The sequence below is a fragment of the Labeo rohita genome, unplaced genomic scaffold, assembly GCF_022985175.1.
Source record: "Labeo rohita strain BAU-BD-2019 unplaced genomic scaffold, IGBB_LRoh.1.0 scaffold_505, whole genome shotgun sequence".
NCBI classification, from domain to species: Eukaryota; Metazoa; Chordata; class Actinopteri; order Cypriniformes; family Cyprinidae; genus Labeo; species Labeo rohita.
Window position 1 is genome coordinate 32902 of NW_026129426.1, and position 17527 is coordinate 50428.

The window sequence follows — 17527 nt, forward strand, 5'->3', positions numbered from 1 at the left end:
ACTGTACTCGTCTTGTTTCATTCATGCAATAAATGCATGTCCTCTGCTGAGCTGTGGGCTTATGACTAATTTCATGGGTAATGCAGACAAAAATATAATTTAAATACAAAAATGTATCATAATTTTAAAAACAAAGCTTCATATCATAATAAGGTTACTTTCTAAAACCTTCATATCATGGCGAAATTAGGTTCCTCCAATCTAATAAAACAAGAATCGAAAAAGAATCGAAAACAATAGTGAGCAATCGATTCTTGGAATCGAATCCCATCGATTCCAGAATCGTAGGCACCTTCGGACGCAGTTTCAGTAGACGTACGTCACGAGAATTAGTACGTCACTCAGGTAATTCTGGCCTACTCCTTTATGAATACTAAGGATTCGGACATACTTATTCGCTCGCCTACTGCTTTTCCCCTACTATCTAGTAGAGAAGTAGGCGGGTTCGGACGCAGCCTGTGCTGTTTTTTTTTTTTTTTTTTTTTTTTTTTTTTGTTTGCTTGCTTCCGTAGCTTCCGTGTTCCGTAACATCACTACTAGTCGACTTTACGTATATTTATTGAATTCTCAGTAAATAATTACAATTCGGACTACATGAATGAGTTTTTAGGGTGTGTTTATTTCGGACAGCAGGCGTTCATACCAGTGTTTCAGGGTTTGTTGTAGCGTTTTTGGCCTGAACTCAGACACGCGTATATTTCACATTCACACATTTATTATTTTTCCCCTCAGGAGTTTATTGTGTTTGTTTATATTTGTGTAGTATATCATGGCTGTTGTCAACGAAGGAGCTCTTAAAAAGATGCTGAAGGTCAGTATCGTGCCTTTTGGTGTTTATTCTTTAAAAAAATGTAGGGGGGGGGAAGAATATGAGCATTATTTGATATTATTGTGTCAAAATGAAAAATAATCTGATATATACTGTGCTAGGCAGGTTATTTGTCTGTGTTTATGTAAGATGTACTGAGATAATTGTCATATAGATATGTTTTGAGTTCAAAGAAGTTATGTTAATACTTTATAATAACTTGAATAATATTAGCAAATATTTTTACACATAACGCTTAACAGATCATTATTGAATGTACATTTAAATCATTTGATATCTTGATTAAATATATTTTCGTACAGATGTGCTAAGACATTTGAAGACATAATGAATTATAAATAAGAATTTTTAAATATTAAGAATATTATTTACGTAAAGATAATTGTTTTTAGCATCAGATTTTTTTGTGTAATTTCTCATTCTTGTTAATGTAAAGATAATTATAAGTGATAAAATATATTTGAACCATTTATTAAATATATAAAATATACAGTGTTATTTTAGTATTATGCATATGCTATCATATATTAATATGTTAAGTTTTTTTGCTAATTTTAGTTGTTCAGTTTATTTTAGTTGCAAAGGCAATTTTTTTTTTTTTTTTTTTTTTTTTAAGTTTTCAACTGTATTAGGCAGATTATTTGTCTGTATTTATGTAAACTGTACTAAAATAGTTGGCATACTGGATTTTGGAAATTTCATATGTTGTTTTACAGTTTTAAAGTCAAAATAATTATATTAATATTTTATAATGGGTTCATCAGATGCTAAGTTCACTTTTACATGTTGTTTGAACATTGATGTGTGTTGTCAGTGTATGTACAAATCTACCCTATAATGATAAAAATCCATGCAGTGGTTTTTAATTAATCTGTAAAAATAATATCCCCTTTTTCAAATTGACACCGACAGAGGCCGCTCACACGATAGTTGACTGACATGAGCGTCTTACCTTAGATCAGTTGTAACAGTGCGCCCTCTTTGTTTCGATGCTGGAGCAGGGCCACAATAGGGTCTGGCTGCAGACATCTGCACCTGCACTTTCAGACATCTGCACTTCCGGAAGTGACGTCACTTGCAGCCGATTTTATTTTTATTTTATTTATTTATTTATTTAAATCTCTCAACATTTTACAACAGTAGCCAGGTGGTGAAGACAAGAAAAAATAAACTAAATTACAGTGTCACTCGCAATCACCACCTGCACTCTCAGCTACCTGCAACGTCACTTGCAATCCACACAAATGATGCGTGTTGCCAATGGAGACAAGATGCTGTGGTGGTTAAATGATTAAAACTAATTTAATAGCATAACGTACAGGATCCTGCAAGTCATCTGCAGGAGATAAAAACAAGACCCGCAAATCCGTGGCCACAGAACAGCAAAATATGAACGCAAAGCTTTTTCCTCCCGTAGAAAACCATTAACACTTGATATGGCTTAATGTATTAAGATACATTAAGTGCCATTAAACGATCAAATATGTAATATAGTTTATTAATTTAAAGTATTTCAAGGCAAGCATATGGCCATGAATGCGCAGACTTTCACTTTCATACTTGCCCAGCAAACGCTTAATGTGGCAAAACGGACTAAGATGATAAAGACCAAATTCAATATAAACCTTACTATAGTCAAACGATATACCAGCAGATATGGACGCGCCATAAGAAAGGCATTAGGTGATTATTAAAAGGGCCAATTCTGTATAGACAAGCAGACGAGCCCAGAACGCAATGCGTTAAATAGACGTTTTCCTCCCACAGAAAATCAATATAAACAAAAGAGAATGATATAAAAGAGATTAGAGATTATTCTTTATAGGAAAACGTGAATGTACATGGCGTTGCGTTTATTCTGGGCTCACCTTGTGTAGTTGTTTTAATAATGAATAGGAGCATATTGAGTTTAGTCTTTATAATCTTAATCCGTTATGCCACATTATGCCACGTTTTGTGAAGGAAAACACAACACAGCCTACATATACATTATATTAATAAACTGTATATCGATTTTGATCTTTTAATTGCATCTTAATACATTGAGCCATATTAAGTGTTCATGGTTTTCTACGGGAGGAAAGCACTTAACGAGAGACTTCATATTCTCTCGTTCATATTCTGCTGTTCTGTGGTCATGGATTTGCGGGTCTTGTTTTTATCTCCTACAGATGACTTGCAGGACCCTGTATGTTATGCTAAATTAGTTGTAATCCTGTGCGTGTGCGTCATATAGGCTATATAAATGGATATTATGGTGAAATTAAACTTGTTACTTTATAAAATAGATGAAATCTTGACCATGATATACTTTATGAATCGTAATAGTGTAAAAAGCATAATATATATATATATATATATATATATATATATGTGTGTATATATACATACAGACATATATATATATATATACATACAGATATATATATATATATATATATATATATATATATATACATATATATATATATACAGACATATATATATATATATATATATATATATATATATATATATATATATATATATATATATATATATATATTGTAATAATAGTGTTTAATAAAATGTTAAAAGGGTTCAAATGAGTAGTGAATAAGAATAATATTTACAATATACTACCAATAATGACGAAACAGCCACTAATAACAATGATCTGTTCTGCAATATTACTTGCATCAGTGCTTTTATTTTTTTAAGCAAAAAGTAACTGCCAGTCGTCTTCTCTGACGCACAGACCTTCGGTGGGTAATGACATTGAGGTCTTTATTTATTAATAAAGCATTCATATATAACTGTATAAGATCGTTTTTCTACAAAATCTACAACTTAACGGTTAGGTAACCTAGCAACAGCGTCACGTTCTGCTGCCTCTGAAGTCTGTCTGAAACTGTTTCTAGAGATGCCTTCGCAGCCTTCGAAGTCACTGCCTGATAAGGCAGCGAGGCAGAAAGGCAGCTGACTTTACACTACCATTGAGAATTTTTAACCAAAGTATATTAGAGACTTTTCATTAAGACCCTAAAGAATCATATCGGCATCTGATGACCCCTTTAATACCATAAGCAAACTTTTTATGTATATAACAGATTATTACTGAATGCACATTTAAATAATTTGATGTGTCATGTTGATACAGTATTTTCATAAGTTTCATTGTGATAAGGCTTTATAATGGAGACAATATTTTGTTGGGTTATTTATAGGTGTATTATTTTTTTTTATTTCAGAAATACAAATACAAAGATGACACTGTCCGAGACATAACAAATGTCATCTCTCAGTACAAAGACCTTAAACCTGTTATGGATGCATACAGTAAGACTCTGTGTTTTCTAGGTCTCTGGAAACATAATTATTTGAGTTTTCCATGAATAACTGATGTTTGTTTCACAGTATTTAATGACCAATCATCCAAAACATTAATGAGCCTCGCAGGAACTGTTCCAATTAGTTATAGAGGTGAGCTAGACAACTGTTTATAGTGTAAAGATGAAGGCAGCATTATAACTTATATAACCATGCATGCATGTTTTTGTATTCCAGGGAATGTGTATAATATTCCAGTGTGCTTGTGGCTGCTGGATACGCATCCCTATAATCCTCCTGTATGTTTTGTGAAGCCCACCAGTGCGATGATAATCAAAACCGGCAAACACATCGACAGGAATGGCAAGATCTACCTGCCATACCTGCATGAGTGGAAACATGTATGACTCAATCCATTACATACAATTATTTCATTCTATTTGAATACACTTTGCCAGTGATTGATAATATTCAGGCACCTGGAACCTGAAGCTCTCATTCATTCTTTTACTTCTGATTTATTTCGTCCTGGCCCATTAGCCTCAGTCAGATCTGTATGGGCTTATTCAGGTCATGACAGTGGAGTTTGGTGAGGAGCCGCCTGTTTTCTCCAGACCCACCACACAACCTCCTTCCCAGGCCATCCAAGCAGCCGGACCCCTGAACCGTAAGCACAGCTGTTTCTCCCCTAAAGCCCTGCGTTCACAAGCGAATCTCACAATCCAACTTGACAGGAATTTTCCATAAGATTTGGACAGTTTAAATAATAATTTTTAAAGTGAGAACATATATTATTTAAATAAAGACAATGAAGCTTGCATTTAGCATCAAGACTGATTTGATACTTTCCCATTCCTGTTATTGTAATGCTAAATTATAAAGTACTTTTGTAACATAAAATTGTATGTATACATCAATAGGTATGTTTACATGGACACACTTTAGAAATAGTTCCAAATTTCCATGAATCGGGTATTTGATAAGACACGGGCATTTCAGTTCTGCTTAATGGTTCCTGCATTCGCATTTTAAAGTTTAAAAACAAATGATTTAAGCGCAGAAAGGGAAAGAACTTGTGCACTGTTTGTGTGCACCAGGGTTGCCAGGTTTTCACAACAAAATCCGTCCATTTGCTACTTAAAACTAGCCCAAAAGTAAAAACAAAATAAGAAGAAAAATTAAAAAAACACATTCTGGGGGATAAAATACATGTTTTTTTTGGCGGGGCTCCCCTGGTAAAATTAGCATTCCAGGGGCCAAATATTACGTTATTGAGGATGCTTTAACCTGCAGACATGAAAAACAACCCGCGGCAACAGTGTTAAAGTAGCCCAATTCCACGGGAAAACTGCAGACTTGGCAACACTGGTGTGCACCACACACATCTGAAGCGCAAGCACAATGAACAATGGTTCGGGTGCAGGTTCCCGGCCTGTGTCCATTCCGTGTATTTCCACTGCAGGAAAGCTTGTTCCGAGTGGGATCTGACTTCTCTTTCACATTTACTGCCCAATATGCACAAAATATGTCAGTATGTCATCATAAACACAGCCCTTTTTTTGTCGAAAGTGAAAGTAAATACATGAGAAAGAAAATGCCAATTATGCTTTTGCAGATTTATTTGCTTGCTCCTATCCTGTTTACTTACTTGAAATTTATATTAGTCATTTATTAGTTGTTTTTGCTGTGGTATTTTTTGTTAAAACCATAGGTAAAAATTCCTTTTAGGACTAAAGTGTTCTGTAGGCTGCTGATTTTTGCTCATGTTATTCAGCTGCAACAGAAATTTTCTAAAAAAAAAATGGAATAAAAATGTTTGACCTCATTTTTGGACTTTTTGGAATCGAAACTAGGAATTATTAAGATAACGATAACATTCAAACAATACCCAACCCTAACCAGGATGAACAGCTTGTTCCGTGCATCATTTGTTTAAAATGAATGAGCCTTTCCTGGTCGAAGATCTTTAACAACAAGGTGAGAGATTCTAGATTCTAGATCTGAATGGATGTTTATACTTTATATGTTGTGTATGACTAATTTTTAATATATATATATATATATATTATATATATATATATATATATACACACATATATATATATATATATATATATACACATATATATATATATATATATATATATATATATATATATATATATATTAATATCTGTAGTTTAAGTTTTACTTATAATTTAATATGTTTATACTAAATTCTAAGTTGTAAGGATGCATAATTATAATTTTATTGTCAACAAGTACTGCATTATGCTGGGTTGTGCAATTGAGATATAAAACCTCAACTTAAAGTAAAAAAAAAAAAAAATTGCCTGACCTCTTAATTATATTTTCTTATAACTTTAAAGTAAACAACGTTTATTTATTTGTAGGAGTTCAACAAGAGATTCCAGGGTCATCTGCGCAGACTTCATCAGAAGTACTGGAAACTGAATCTCTCTCTCAAAATATGGAAATACTACAGATGGAAGCTGTCCAACGAAGGTCTGAGGACAAGCAAATCACCTGGCGGAACGAATCCTCTACAAGACATAGTACAAAAATAAAGGAGCTGTTAATAGAGCCTGACTTAAAAAATATAGGCAGCCTCTACTTTTATAAAGATGAGAAGTACATGATAGGCTCTGGAGGAGGCGGCACCCAAGTATATATTGGAATAAGAGAAGACGGCTTTGAGGTGGCCATTAAAATAATACCCAAGAACCCAAAGAACAACAAAGACTTTGAAAATGAACTGAAGCTGATGCAAAGTATAAAGCTGGAAAGCAAAAATATTGTCAGGTATATGACCTTTGTAAAAGATAAAGATTTTTACTATCTTGCAAACCAGCTTTGTGAATATGATCTAGTGGACTACATGGAATATCTTCGTCAGTCAGAGCAAAACGAAAATGAAAAGAAGAACACTTTGAAGAGAAAAGTGAATGAGATGCTTCTTGGCCTTAAAGTTCTTCACCATGCTGATGTGATACATCGAGATATAAAGCCCAGAAATGTTTTGATAGGTATTAATACACATATAGTATTGTTTGTTTGTGTGTTTATAGAATAATATAAATTAAACTTTACTGTTGGCTTACATTAAAAAAATAATTAACCCAAAAATGAAAAATTGCTGAGTGTGTACTCAACCCCAGGCCACCCAAAATATAGATGACTTTATTTTTTCATTTGAACTTAAGCGTTACATCACTTGCTCACTAATGGATCCTTTGCAGTGAATGGGTCCCCGTCAGAATGAGAGCCCAAGCAGCTGATAAAAACATCACAAGTAATCTACATGACATCAATTAACACCTTGTGAAATCAAAATCTGCGAGTTTGTAAGTGTAACGAGCGAGACGAGAGGTGAGCGGATCCAAATGCGAACTTTCATTGAAACGTGACAAAGACATCGTCAAAAACAGGCAGGGTTGTAACAGTGGCAAACAGGTATACGAGGAGCAAGACACAAGAATAGTCCGTGCAGCAGACGTGGGTCGATGAATGGCGAACGTAATCCGAAGGGCGAGGCAAGGGTTAATCCAAAGAGACAGGCGAGATATCCACAAGGCAGGCGGCGAGACAGAGGAAACGAGATGGCCAGGCGAGAAAGCTCAACTCAGGAACTAGGGAACTTGGGAACTAGGAAACTAAGGCTGCTAGCACTAGGCGAGCACTAAATGCAACTAATACAATTCTCCCAAATACAACTCCACAATACTCGGTCAGTAACAGGGGGAAAGTCCAGGGCTTATATAGCACATCTGATTGGCCACAGGTGTCTGGCGCAATCAGCGCGATGGGTGATGGGAGATGTAATCTGGGGTGTAGTGCAACAGTCTGTGTGATGTGAAAGTGCAAGAGCGACATCTGGTGGTGAGCGGACCGAAGGTCACCAGCCAGATTCATGACAGTACGAAACAAATCCATCAAGATGTTTTTAACTTCAAACCATTGCTTCTTTACTATTGAGTTCTCTGTCCTTATTATTGCTTTCTCCAGTGAAGAAGTCATCTTGTTGAAAATTTGACATGCTTATGTGCAAGATTTCTGCCACCTGATAGAAAAAAAACTATAAATTAAATGTCATGATATTCGCTATGACCACTAGATGACAGCAGAAGATCATTCGTTGTCTCATTTACCATTTCCACTCTATAATATAGTTCTTTACACAAGCTTTTGGACTTACATTTAGACATTTTAAAATCACTATTATAACTTTTGTATTGTTTTTTTTTTTTTTTTTTACTGAAGTATGAAGTAGCAAGAGTTTTCAAAGAACTCATCGGATCTGTGTGAATCACACAGATGGCCTATTTTGAATTCAAAACGGCAGTTCTTCAGCATAAGGTGGCTAGTTTGAATCACTGTTAACTGTCTTCTCAGTTTTTTTTTGAATGCAAATCAAACGCCCTTTCAGAAACATATCATGACTTTTCATTGGAGGAAGTGTTACAGTGGATTATGGACTGATATTTTGGCCAGATGTGATGGTTTAGAGTTAAAACACCTTAATGATTCATTTTTGTCTTATTGATTTCTAATTGAAGTCCCTGTTTGGACACTCATTCTGACGGCACCCATTCACTGCAGATGATTCATTGGTGAGCAAGTGATTTATTGCTAAGTTTCTCCAAATCTGTTCTGATGAAGAAATAAACTCATCTACATCTTGGATAGCCTGAGGGTGAGTAAATTTTCAGCAATTTTTCATTTTTGACTGAACTATTCCTTTAACCCTCTGGTGCTCTTCGTTTCGGAGTCACACTTGTGCTCTTCGCGGTCAGAAGTGACCGGACACCTGTAACGCATCTTGTAATTTTTTTCAGTAAAACCATTCAAATTCATTTTTGTTTAATAATATTTTTTCTTTTTTATTTTGCATTTTGAGAGGGTTTTGTGGTAATAATTAATATTTATGTTGTAATTAATATCCATTTTTTTGCCATTGAGAATAATTAAAATTTTATTTATTTTTTTTAAATTATTATTTTTTAATTAATGCAGTATTTCAGGTTAAAATAGAGACTCAGCCATTCAACACTAATTTTTGAAGGCAGATTAGCGCCATCTGGTTGTAAAAAACGAGAAAAACATCTGTAATGACAGGTGTAACTTGATGCCTGTATAGTTCTCTACAGAGCAGCTTGTGAATTGCCTAGTTGTTTTTAGACAATTGATTCAGCATTTTTATTAGGTGGAATAGCTGAACATACATTTAAATAATCTCAAAGACTATTTCTTATCCAGTTTGGGATAGTTTTTTGTTATAAATATGATTTGAAGTGTTAATTTTTTGTATTATGATTACAGTCAAACCTAAACATTGTGTTAGAAAGAGAACACAAGGAAGTATTTGTTACCCATTTTTTAATTCAGAATTTGTACAAAAAAAAAAAAAATACAATTAATTCCTTTTTAACACTTTATGTCTTTTGCACTCTAGATATGTATTTTTTTTTTTTAAAAATTTTTATATTTTACATATTCTCAAAATTTGCTGTGTTACAGTTCATTTGTGTGTGTGGATGTGTGAGAGAGACAGAAAACATTCCACACACAGTCAAGGGTTGTGAGATTTGATGACAAGAACAAGAGCTGCAAGAAATCAAAATGACAAGCTGTCACTCGTCTGAGATATTTGAGAAAAATGGGTAAATGTACAGTCCATGGACATGAGAGAAACCTGGGTAAGCAAGTTGTGAAACAAACGATGCATGACCTTCAGGAACATATCGCCATGTGACTATTATTATTATTATTTTTTTTTTTACTTCTTATGCTGTTGACACAAAGCTTCTTCAAAAAAAAAAAAAAAACGCTCGAAACAATGTAATGGAACAAGCCCGAGCTTCCAAATGCACAGTTCATAGGTGTGTGTGTGTGTGTGTGTTTATGAATGTGTATGTTTTAGAGTAACACCCCTTCACTGTTGTGAGCTTTCGCTGAATTATGACTGAGTTATTGAATGGATTTTACATATTCTCAAAACTCTGCTCTGTTTATAGACACCGTAGTTCATAGGTGTGTGTGTGTGTGTGTGTGTGTGTGTGTGCACGTCTGTGTGTGAGTGGATGTGTCTACATCAGTGTCACCCCTTCACTTTTTTCAGCGTTGCAGCTGATTTGTAGATTGTATACATAGATACTCTCTGAATTTGTATATGCAAGAGAGTGTGTGTCTTTTGCACTCTGGATATGTAATTTTTTTATATATATTTTTTTTATTTTACATATTCTCACTTTGCTGTGTTACAGTTCATTTGTGCGTGTGTGTGGATGTGTGAGAAAGAGACAGAAAAATTCTCTAAATTTTTGCATTTTTGTCGTTTTCCCATTCATTTCCTGTGGTCGGTCATTTTTGACCAAAGAGCACAAGTTTTTTTTTTGTTTTTTTGGAATCGTGCCCTCATTTTTTATGTGTGTTCACATTCCAAATGCCATAAAAGTCACTGAATTTGGTACCGTTCTGATGAAGCTGTGATTTTTTGAAAAATTCAAAACCGAAAATGTTTCGGTCAAAAGTGACCGAAGAGAGGTGTGTATATAATGTGTGTGTGTGTGTGTGTGTGTGAATGGGTGTGTTTATGAATGGGTGTGTTTTAGAGTGTCACCCCTTCACTGCTGTGTACTTTTTTTCAGCATTGTGGAGGAATTGTAGATTGTACACACAAAAATTCTCTGAATATTTGTATTTTTGTCGATTTCCCATTCATTTCCTGTGGTCGGTCATTTTAGACCAAAGAGCACAAGTTGTTTTTTTTTTTTTTGGAATCGTGCCCTCATTTTTTATGTGTGTTCACATTCCAAATGCCATAAAAGTCACTGAATTTGGTACCGTTCTGATGAAGCTGTGATTTTTGAAAAATTCAAAACCGAAAATGTTTCGGTCAAAAGTGACCGAAGAGAGGTGTGTATATAATGTTTGTGTGTGTGTGTGTGTGTGTGAATGGGTGTGTTTATGAATGGGTGTGTTTTAGAGTGTCACCCCTTCACTGCTGTGTACTTTTTTTCAGCATTGTGGAGGAATTGTAGATTGTACACACAAAAATTCTCTGAATATTTGTATTTTTGTCGATTTCCCATTCATTTCCTGTGGTCGGTCATTTTAGACCAAAGAGCACAAGTTGTTTTTTTTTTTTTTTTGGAATCGTGCCCTCATTTTTTATGTGTGTTCACATTCCAAATGCCATAAAAGTCACTGAATTTGGTACCGTTCTGATGAAGCTGTGATTTTTGAAAAATTCAAAACCGAAAATGTTTCGGTCAAAAGTGACCGAAGAGAGGTGTGTATATAATGTGTGTGTGTGTGTGTGTGTGTGTGTGTGTGAATGGGTGTGTTTATGAATGGGTGTGTTTTAGAGTGTCACCCCTTCACTGCTGTGTACTTTTTTTCAGCATTGTGGAGGATTTGTAGATTGTACACACAAAAATTCTCTGAATATTTGTATTTTTGTCGATTTCCCATTCATTTCCTATGGTCGGTCATTTTAGACCGAAGAGTACAAGTGTGACTATTTTTTTTACGACCACTTAGCCTGCTTGAATCATGCCCAATTTTTTTTTTTGTGTTGACATTCCAAATGGCATAAAAGTCACAGAGTTTCATACCATTCCGATGAAGCTGTGATTTTTAAAATTTTAAAACAGAAAAATTTTCGGTCAGAAGTGACCGAAGAGCACCAGATTAAAGAGACCAAACATTTTAGTTTTAGTCATCATTCACTCACCATCATGTTTAACAGACACTGGTCCCCAACCACTTTAAAAGAACAATAGAATTAAATTTCAGTTCAATGTATTCACAATTCTAACATATTTCTAATAGATCTAGAAGGAAGAGCAAGGCTGGCTGACTTCAGTATAAGTCGCAGACTGGAGGAGGGGAAAACCACAATGTATACTGACAGAGCTGGTACACAAGGCTGGGAGGCAACAGAGATTGTGAATCAGACTGAAAAAGGCAGTTACAAAAAGAGCTCAGACATCCAGGTTTGTGAAATATCATGAATGAACTGCAGCCATGATAATAATGAGATCATCTAACTAAAATAGGATTTTATTATCAGTTTAGGTTACAGAAATCATGACTATTTGTGATTATACTTACACTCTTCCTATTTTAATAATGTCCGTTGGTTAGTATTGTGCAGTGTCCCCTGTTAGATAACGTTGTTTTGCACAATTTATTGTAGGTAGCAGGGATGTTAACCTATTACATCCTCTCTGATGGGAAACATCCTTTTGGTGATGGCATCCGCCGTGAGGTGAACATTTCAGAAGGGAAATATTCTCTTGGTGATATTGAAGATATTGCAGCAAAGGATCTCATAGAATGGATGATCAACAAAGATAAAAATGAGCGACCGACCATCGACAAGGTCCTAAATCACCCTTATTTTTGGGATGATAAACGGTAAATTAAAATTCATGTTTGATCCTTAGGAAGAAATACTTTGCTCCTTATTTTTGCTTTTACCAATGAAAGTGGCAGTTACATGAAACTGTAAGGTGTTTCTTCACAATTATCCCTAATATTTTATGCCTAATCTTCCACTGCATCATTTTACTTATTTTCTGCTCCTTTGATGTGTTTACTTCCACTATTTCAGATGCTGTTTCTTTGACAAAAGCAGCTCTTTGACTCTACTGCCAAGATCTTGTTTCTAGACTTTGGGCTCTTTATCTTACCATTTAATCTTGAGCTGCCAGTCTGCATCGTTTCTGATCCTCCTTTGCTGCCTATTAGTAAGAACAAATTACTGTAATAACCATATGTTGTTCTGAGCAGTTAAATGAAAGTTCATAACGTTGTGCTGTTAATGTAGTTCTTTCTTCTTTAAATATTATGTATACATTTATCCTTTAATCAGATGTTCCCTAATTAACCCATTCAATGAAACAATTTGTGCTTGTGTCCTACTCTGAAAGAAAAATATATGATGATGGTGAATGTTGGGCTTGATGTGTATTTATGGAAAATATATACTTGTTCTTTGCTAAACTTGTTTGCCTTCTGGATTATTCAGAAAAGAGGGAGTAATTATGAAACTGGGTGAAAGAAATGAAGTCCAGTATTATATTAATATTTCAAAAATTTGCGAAACTAAGAAAGCTGAAGAAGGCCTAACAGCAAAAGAAGCCGTAGAAAGGACCTTAAGTGAAAAAAAGGACATAAGCAGGTAAATTATAAAAGGTGTTTGATGTGTACACTTTCAGAAGAAAAGGTGCAGTTCTGTCACTGGGGCAGTACCTTAAGGTACAAAAGTGAAAAGGTACAAATATGTACTTTTATAGTACTAAAATGTACCTTTAAGGTACAAACATGTACCTTTTTACTTTTTTACCTTAGGGTACCACCTCAGCTACGGAACTATGCCATTTTTCTGACAGTGTAGGGTAAAAAGGCTTTGGTAATCTTGACTCCTGTCATACAACCAATGCTGCATTACATAAACATTTGTTATTTTACCATTATCTGAATTCAATACTATTTCTCCTCAGTACTTTAGACACTTTTCTAATATTCATACTCCTAAAAACAGCTCTTCTGAAAGAAAATGGCACTGTTGTTTCGCCAATCTTGTACAAGTATTGTGTTGTTTTTCTTGATGTGCTCTTTGTCTGCTATTTTCTTTAGGAAAACTACAATCCTTATGATGCTAGGAGAGACAGACGAAGACCAAATCAGAAATTTAGAAAATCTTTCTAAGCTTTGCGTCTCTGCAAAGAAAATTACGCAAGGCAAATCATTTAATAAATGGAAATCAGAGGTGGGTAGAAATATCCAACTACATGACTCACAGAATATTATGCATTTCCTTCCTGAATTGTTGTTTATAAAATATCTGTAAATAGTGTGTCATTACATCTAAGTTATCATCTGAAGTTGGTGATATTCCTTTGATCGCAATAATTTTGTAATTGTTTACTACTCGCATTGTATTTTCAGCTTTCAGGTGTTGACAAAAATCTTCCGGAGGACATACTTGGCCTGCTGCGTACTTACTGCAACAAGCTGAAACATGAGTAAGATGTACAAAAAATATTTTATCCAGATCCTAGTTTTCTTTCTGTTCTTGTCTTTTGAAAATGATTTGTTCATTTGAAGCTACAAATGAATTGCTTAAAGCACAACACATTGACCTAAATTATGACTTAATTGTTTAAAGCTTTTTGTTAGAGGTTGAAAAGAGTTGAGTTTTGCATTTGAATACAGAAAAAAGATTTCTTATATAATGCAAAACACTCTCCCATTTAGTTTATCTCAGGTTCCATAATGATCCTTAGTGGTCTAACTTGTTCTAGTTCTATCAAGTTCTACTAGAATGTATTGACTAGAACAAACAACGTGTCCTAGGGCCAGTTGCATAAACTTAGTCTCTATGTTAAGACAGTGTCTTTAAGAACTAGTCTGACCAACTAGCAGTTAACCAATAAGTAATCAGTCTTATTTTTTGGATTCAACTTAGACTAATCTACATTTGTATGTAGCTGCATTTAAAAATTATGACCAGTCTTAAAGGAAAAATTAGCTGACTCACTTTAAAGATTAGTCTTAACCTTTTATGCAATCAGCCCCTAGTCAGTACATTTTTTTCTTGAATTTACTCACATTATTATTTCTATGTATTTTGTTTCCAGTAAAAAATACGATAAGAAGTTTGACAGTTTTCCCGATTTCTTCAGCACCTTATACAGACTGGCTTTAGATGAAGGCTGGGACTATACCTGGTCTTAAGATGATCAAGGAGTTTATCAGCACCTTGTTGTGAGTGGGAGATGAGAGAGCCTCTGCCATAGGCACTAGAATTTTTAGGTTCTAGCTTGTCCATGGAGGGGTGAAGAGACACATGTGACCTGTCAGGGCCTTAAATTGGAGTAAATAAATGAACAAATAAAACAGGACAGAAACAAATAATGATAGATACTACTGAAAAAAACTTAATACATTTTCGTCACATAGAAATTCACTTGACAGTAAAGCACTGATTTTGAGCTAGAATGCAGAACATTTACTGCTATTAAATTTTGCCTTCATTTACTCACATTTGTCATTCCAAATCTGTATGACTTATTTCTTTTGAAAAACTATTGTTTTTCTCAGTTCACAACAGAAAGAAATTCATACAGGTTTGGAATGGCATGATGGTGAGTAAACGATGAAAATAGTTCACATCTAATTTATATGACACTATTTATCTTTAATCAGGCTCTAATTGAATTAATGTTTTACATCAATTCAAATAAATTAGAACTAAACATTTAAAGAGACAGAAGCTATTCAAGCTATTCTGTTAAATTATCAGTTCCGTAAAGAATATTTGTGTTTTACTTTCTTTTTTAAATATTAATTTATTCTTCATTCTTCATTCTTCATTCATTTCTAATCATGTATTCATATAATCATTTATAATCCTTAGCCATTAGCCATTTATTATGATAACTGCAAGGGCCAGATGAAATCGCTTTTTTGGCGATTTCTGCACAAACTTTTTGGAAAAATCTGTGGAAATTTGGATTTTGAGATTATAAGAGAGTACAGAAGCTGATAACATCAAAAATTTTTGTTAATTTTAAAATTAAGTTTTACAATACAAATTTTTATTTTTATTTCATTTTTACTTTTATTTTATTTAAGGTTTACAATACAAATTTTATTGGAACAACTGGTTTGTTAAACAAAGCTAGGTCTCTCTTATAGTAAATCCACTAAAAGGTGCAGGAAATATTTCCTGTTTATAGTAATTTAGTATAACCCAATTCCAGAAAAGTTGGGATGTTTCGTGAAATGTCATAAAATCAACAATATGTTATCTGTTCATTCTCTTTAACCTTTATTCAATTGATTAAAGTACAAAGAAAAAGAATTCCAATGCTCTTAGTGGCCAACGTTTAATTTTATTTTGTAAATATAACCAAATTTTGATTTTCTTGGCTGCAACACATTCCAAAAAAGTTGGGACAGAGGCAAAAATAAAAGTGAAAAGGTTATATAATATCCTAATCAAACTGTTTTGAAACAGTTCACAGTCATCCATCACCCAATGTTAGACACACTTCCTCAACCGATGCTGATACGTGGTATGACACAGAAGACCTGCTCTTTTGAGAACATGTAGAAGGGAAAAGTATGGACTGGCCATTCAAACTTTTCAAAGTATGATAAAGATTATGAAAGTTTGCTTGCAATAATCATTTTATGTTGTCATATATGATTAAGAGGGGAGGGATGAAGGATCTGAGGATCCTCAAATGCAAACTGTGTGTGTTTTGCTTCAAGAGAGCAACCATACATTTGTGTTTTACTTGCTTTTTTTGTATTCTTCATTCATTTATAATCATTTATCATGTAAACATATACTCATTTATAATAATCATTATAATCATTTATATGCCCATTTCATTGATTCATTAATTGATTAGTCATATTATATTATTGTTGTTTTTATTATGTATATATATATTTTTTTCATTGTTGTTTAGTCTTATGACTGTGTGGTTTCAAGGGCTGTTTGTCTTTATGAATAAGAAATACGAGGGAATTTTTATGGAAATTCAAGGTTTATGGGATGTTGTGAATCAGTTTGGTATAACAATACTTGGAACAATATTTGTTTTCTTCAGACGAAGTCTGAGCATTGAGACATATGCAATTAAGACTATTCAATAAACTCTGCTCCATTTTTACCATTATCACTTTGCCTTCTGTTTCTGCTTTTTACTTTCACTGGCTCTTTCCTCAGTCAGCTTCTTGGCTAACAGAAGACTTAGGCCACATTCACACAGCAGCAGAATACGGTTGTCAATACCGTATTTGAGTTCTTAAAGGAGAAGTCCACTTCCAGAACAACAGTTTACAAATAATTTACTCACCCCCTTGTCATCCCCGATGTTCATGTCTTTCTTTCTTCAGTCATAAAGAAATTATGTTTTTTAAAGGAAAACATTTCAGTTTTTCTCCATATAATGGACTGATATGGTGCCCCGATTTTGAACTTCCAAAATGCAGTTTAAATGCAGCTTCAAATGATCCCAAATGTGGTTGTAAACGATCCCAGCCAAGGAAGAAGGGTCTTATCTAGCGAAACGATCACTTATTTACATTAAAAAATACAATTTAAATACTTTTTATTCTCAAACGCTCGTCTTGCCTTGCAGTCCTTGAACTCTGTGTATTCTGGTTCAACACAGGGTATGTCGAAAAACTCTGACCGTATTTTCTCCCTTAACTTTGAAAATCATTTCAAAATCATCCTGCAGAAGTTTCGACCCAGTCTTTGCAAAGTGAACATGCAAAGAAGATCAAACAACCTTAACAAAAAGGTAAAACAGCAATATAGGACGATTTTGAAGTTGAGGGAGAACATGAGATGGGAGTTTT

The 17527-nt window shown here is 34.0% G+C and overlaps 1 protein-coding gene across 7 annotated transcripts; it reads left to right on the forward strand.

Moving 5' to 3' along the window:
• The first annotated feature begins 496 nt into the window (after nt 1-496).
• Nucleotides 497-16839, forward strand: LOC127160959 (probable serine/threonine-protein kinase irlA). 7 transcript variants are annotated; one of them, XM_051103599.1, is made up of 12 exons: nt 497-811; nt 4060-4147; nt 4226-4291; nt 4376-4539; nt 4679-4805; nt 6532-7164; nt 11972-12135; nt 12339-12559; nt 13173-13325; nt 13784-13916; nt 14096-14172; nt 14788-16839. In XM_051103599.1, exons 1-12 carry the CDS (start codon nt 770-772, stop codon nt 14882-14884), a joined length of 1965 nt encoding a protein of 654 aa, XP_050959556.1. In that variant the 5' UTR covers nt 497-769; the 3' UTR covers nt 14885-16839. The 7 variants fall into 7 exon arrangements, 5 of the variants coding, with proteins under 5 accessions (XP_050959556.1, XP_050959557.1, XP_050959558.1 ...); XM_051103600.1 differs by having other exon boundaries at nt 16170-16839; XM_051103601.1 differs by lacking the exon at nt 13173-13325.
• The last annotated feature ends 688 nt before the right edge of the window (nt 16840-17527 follow it).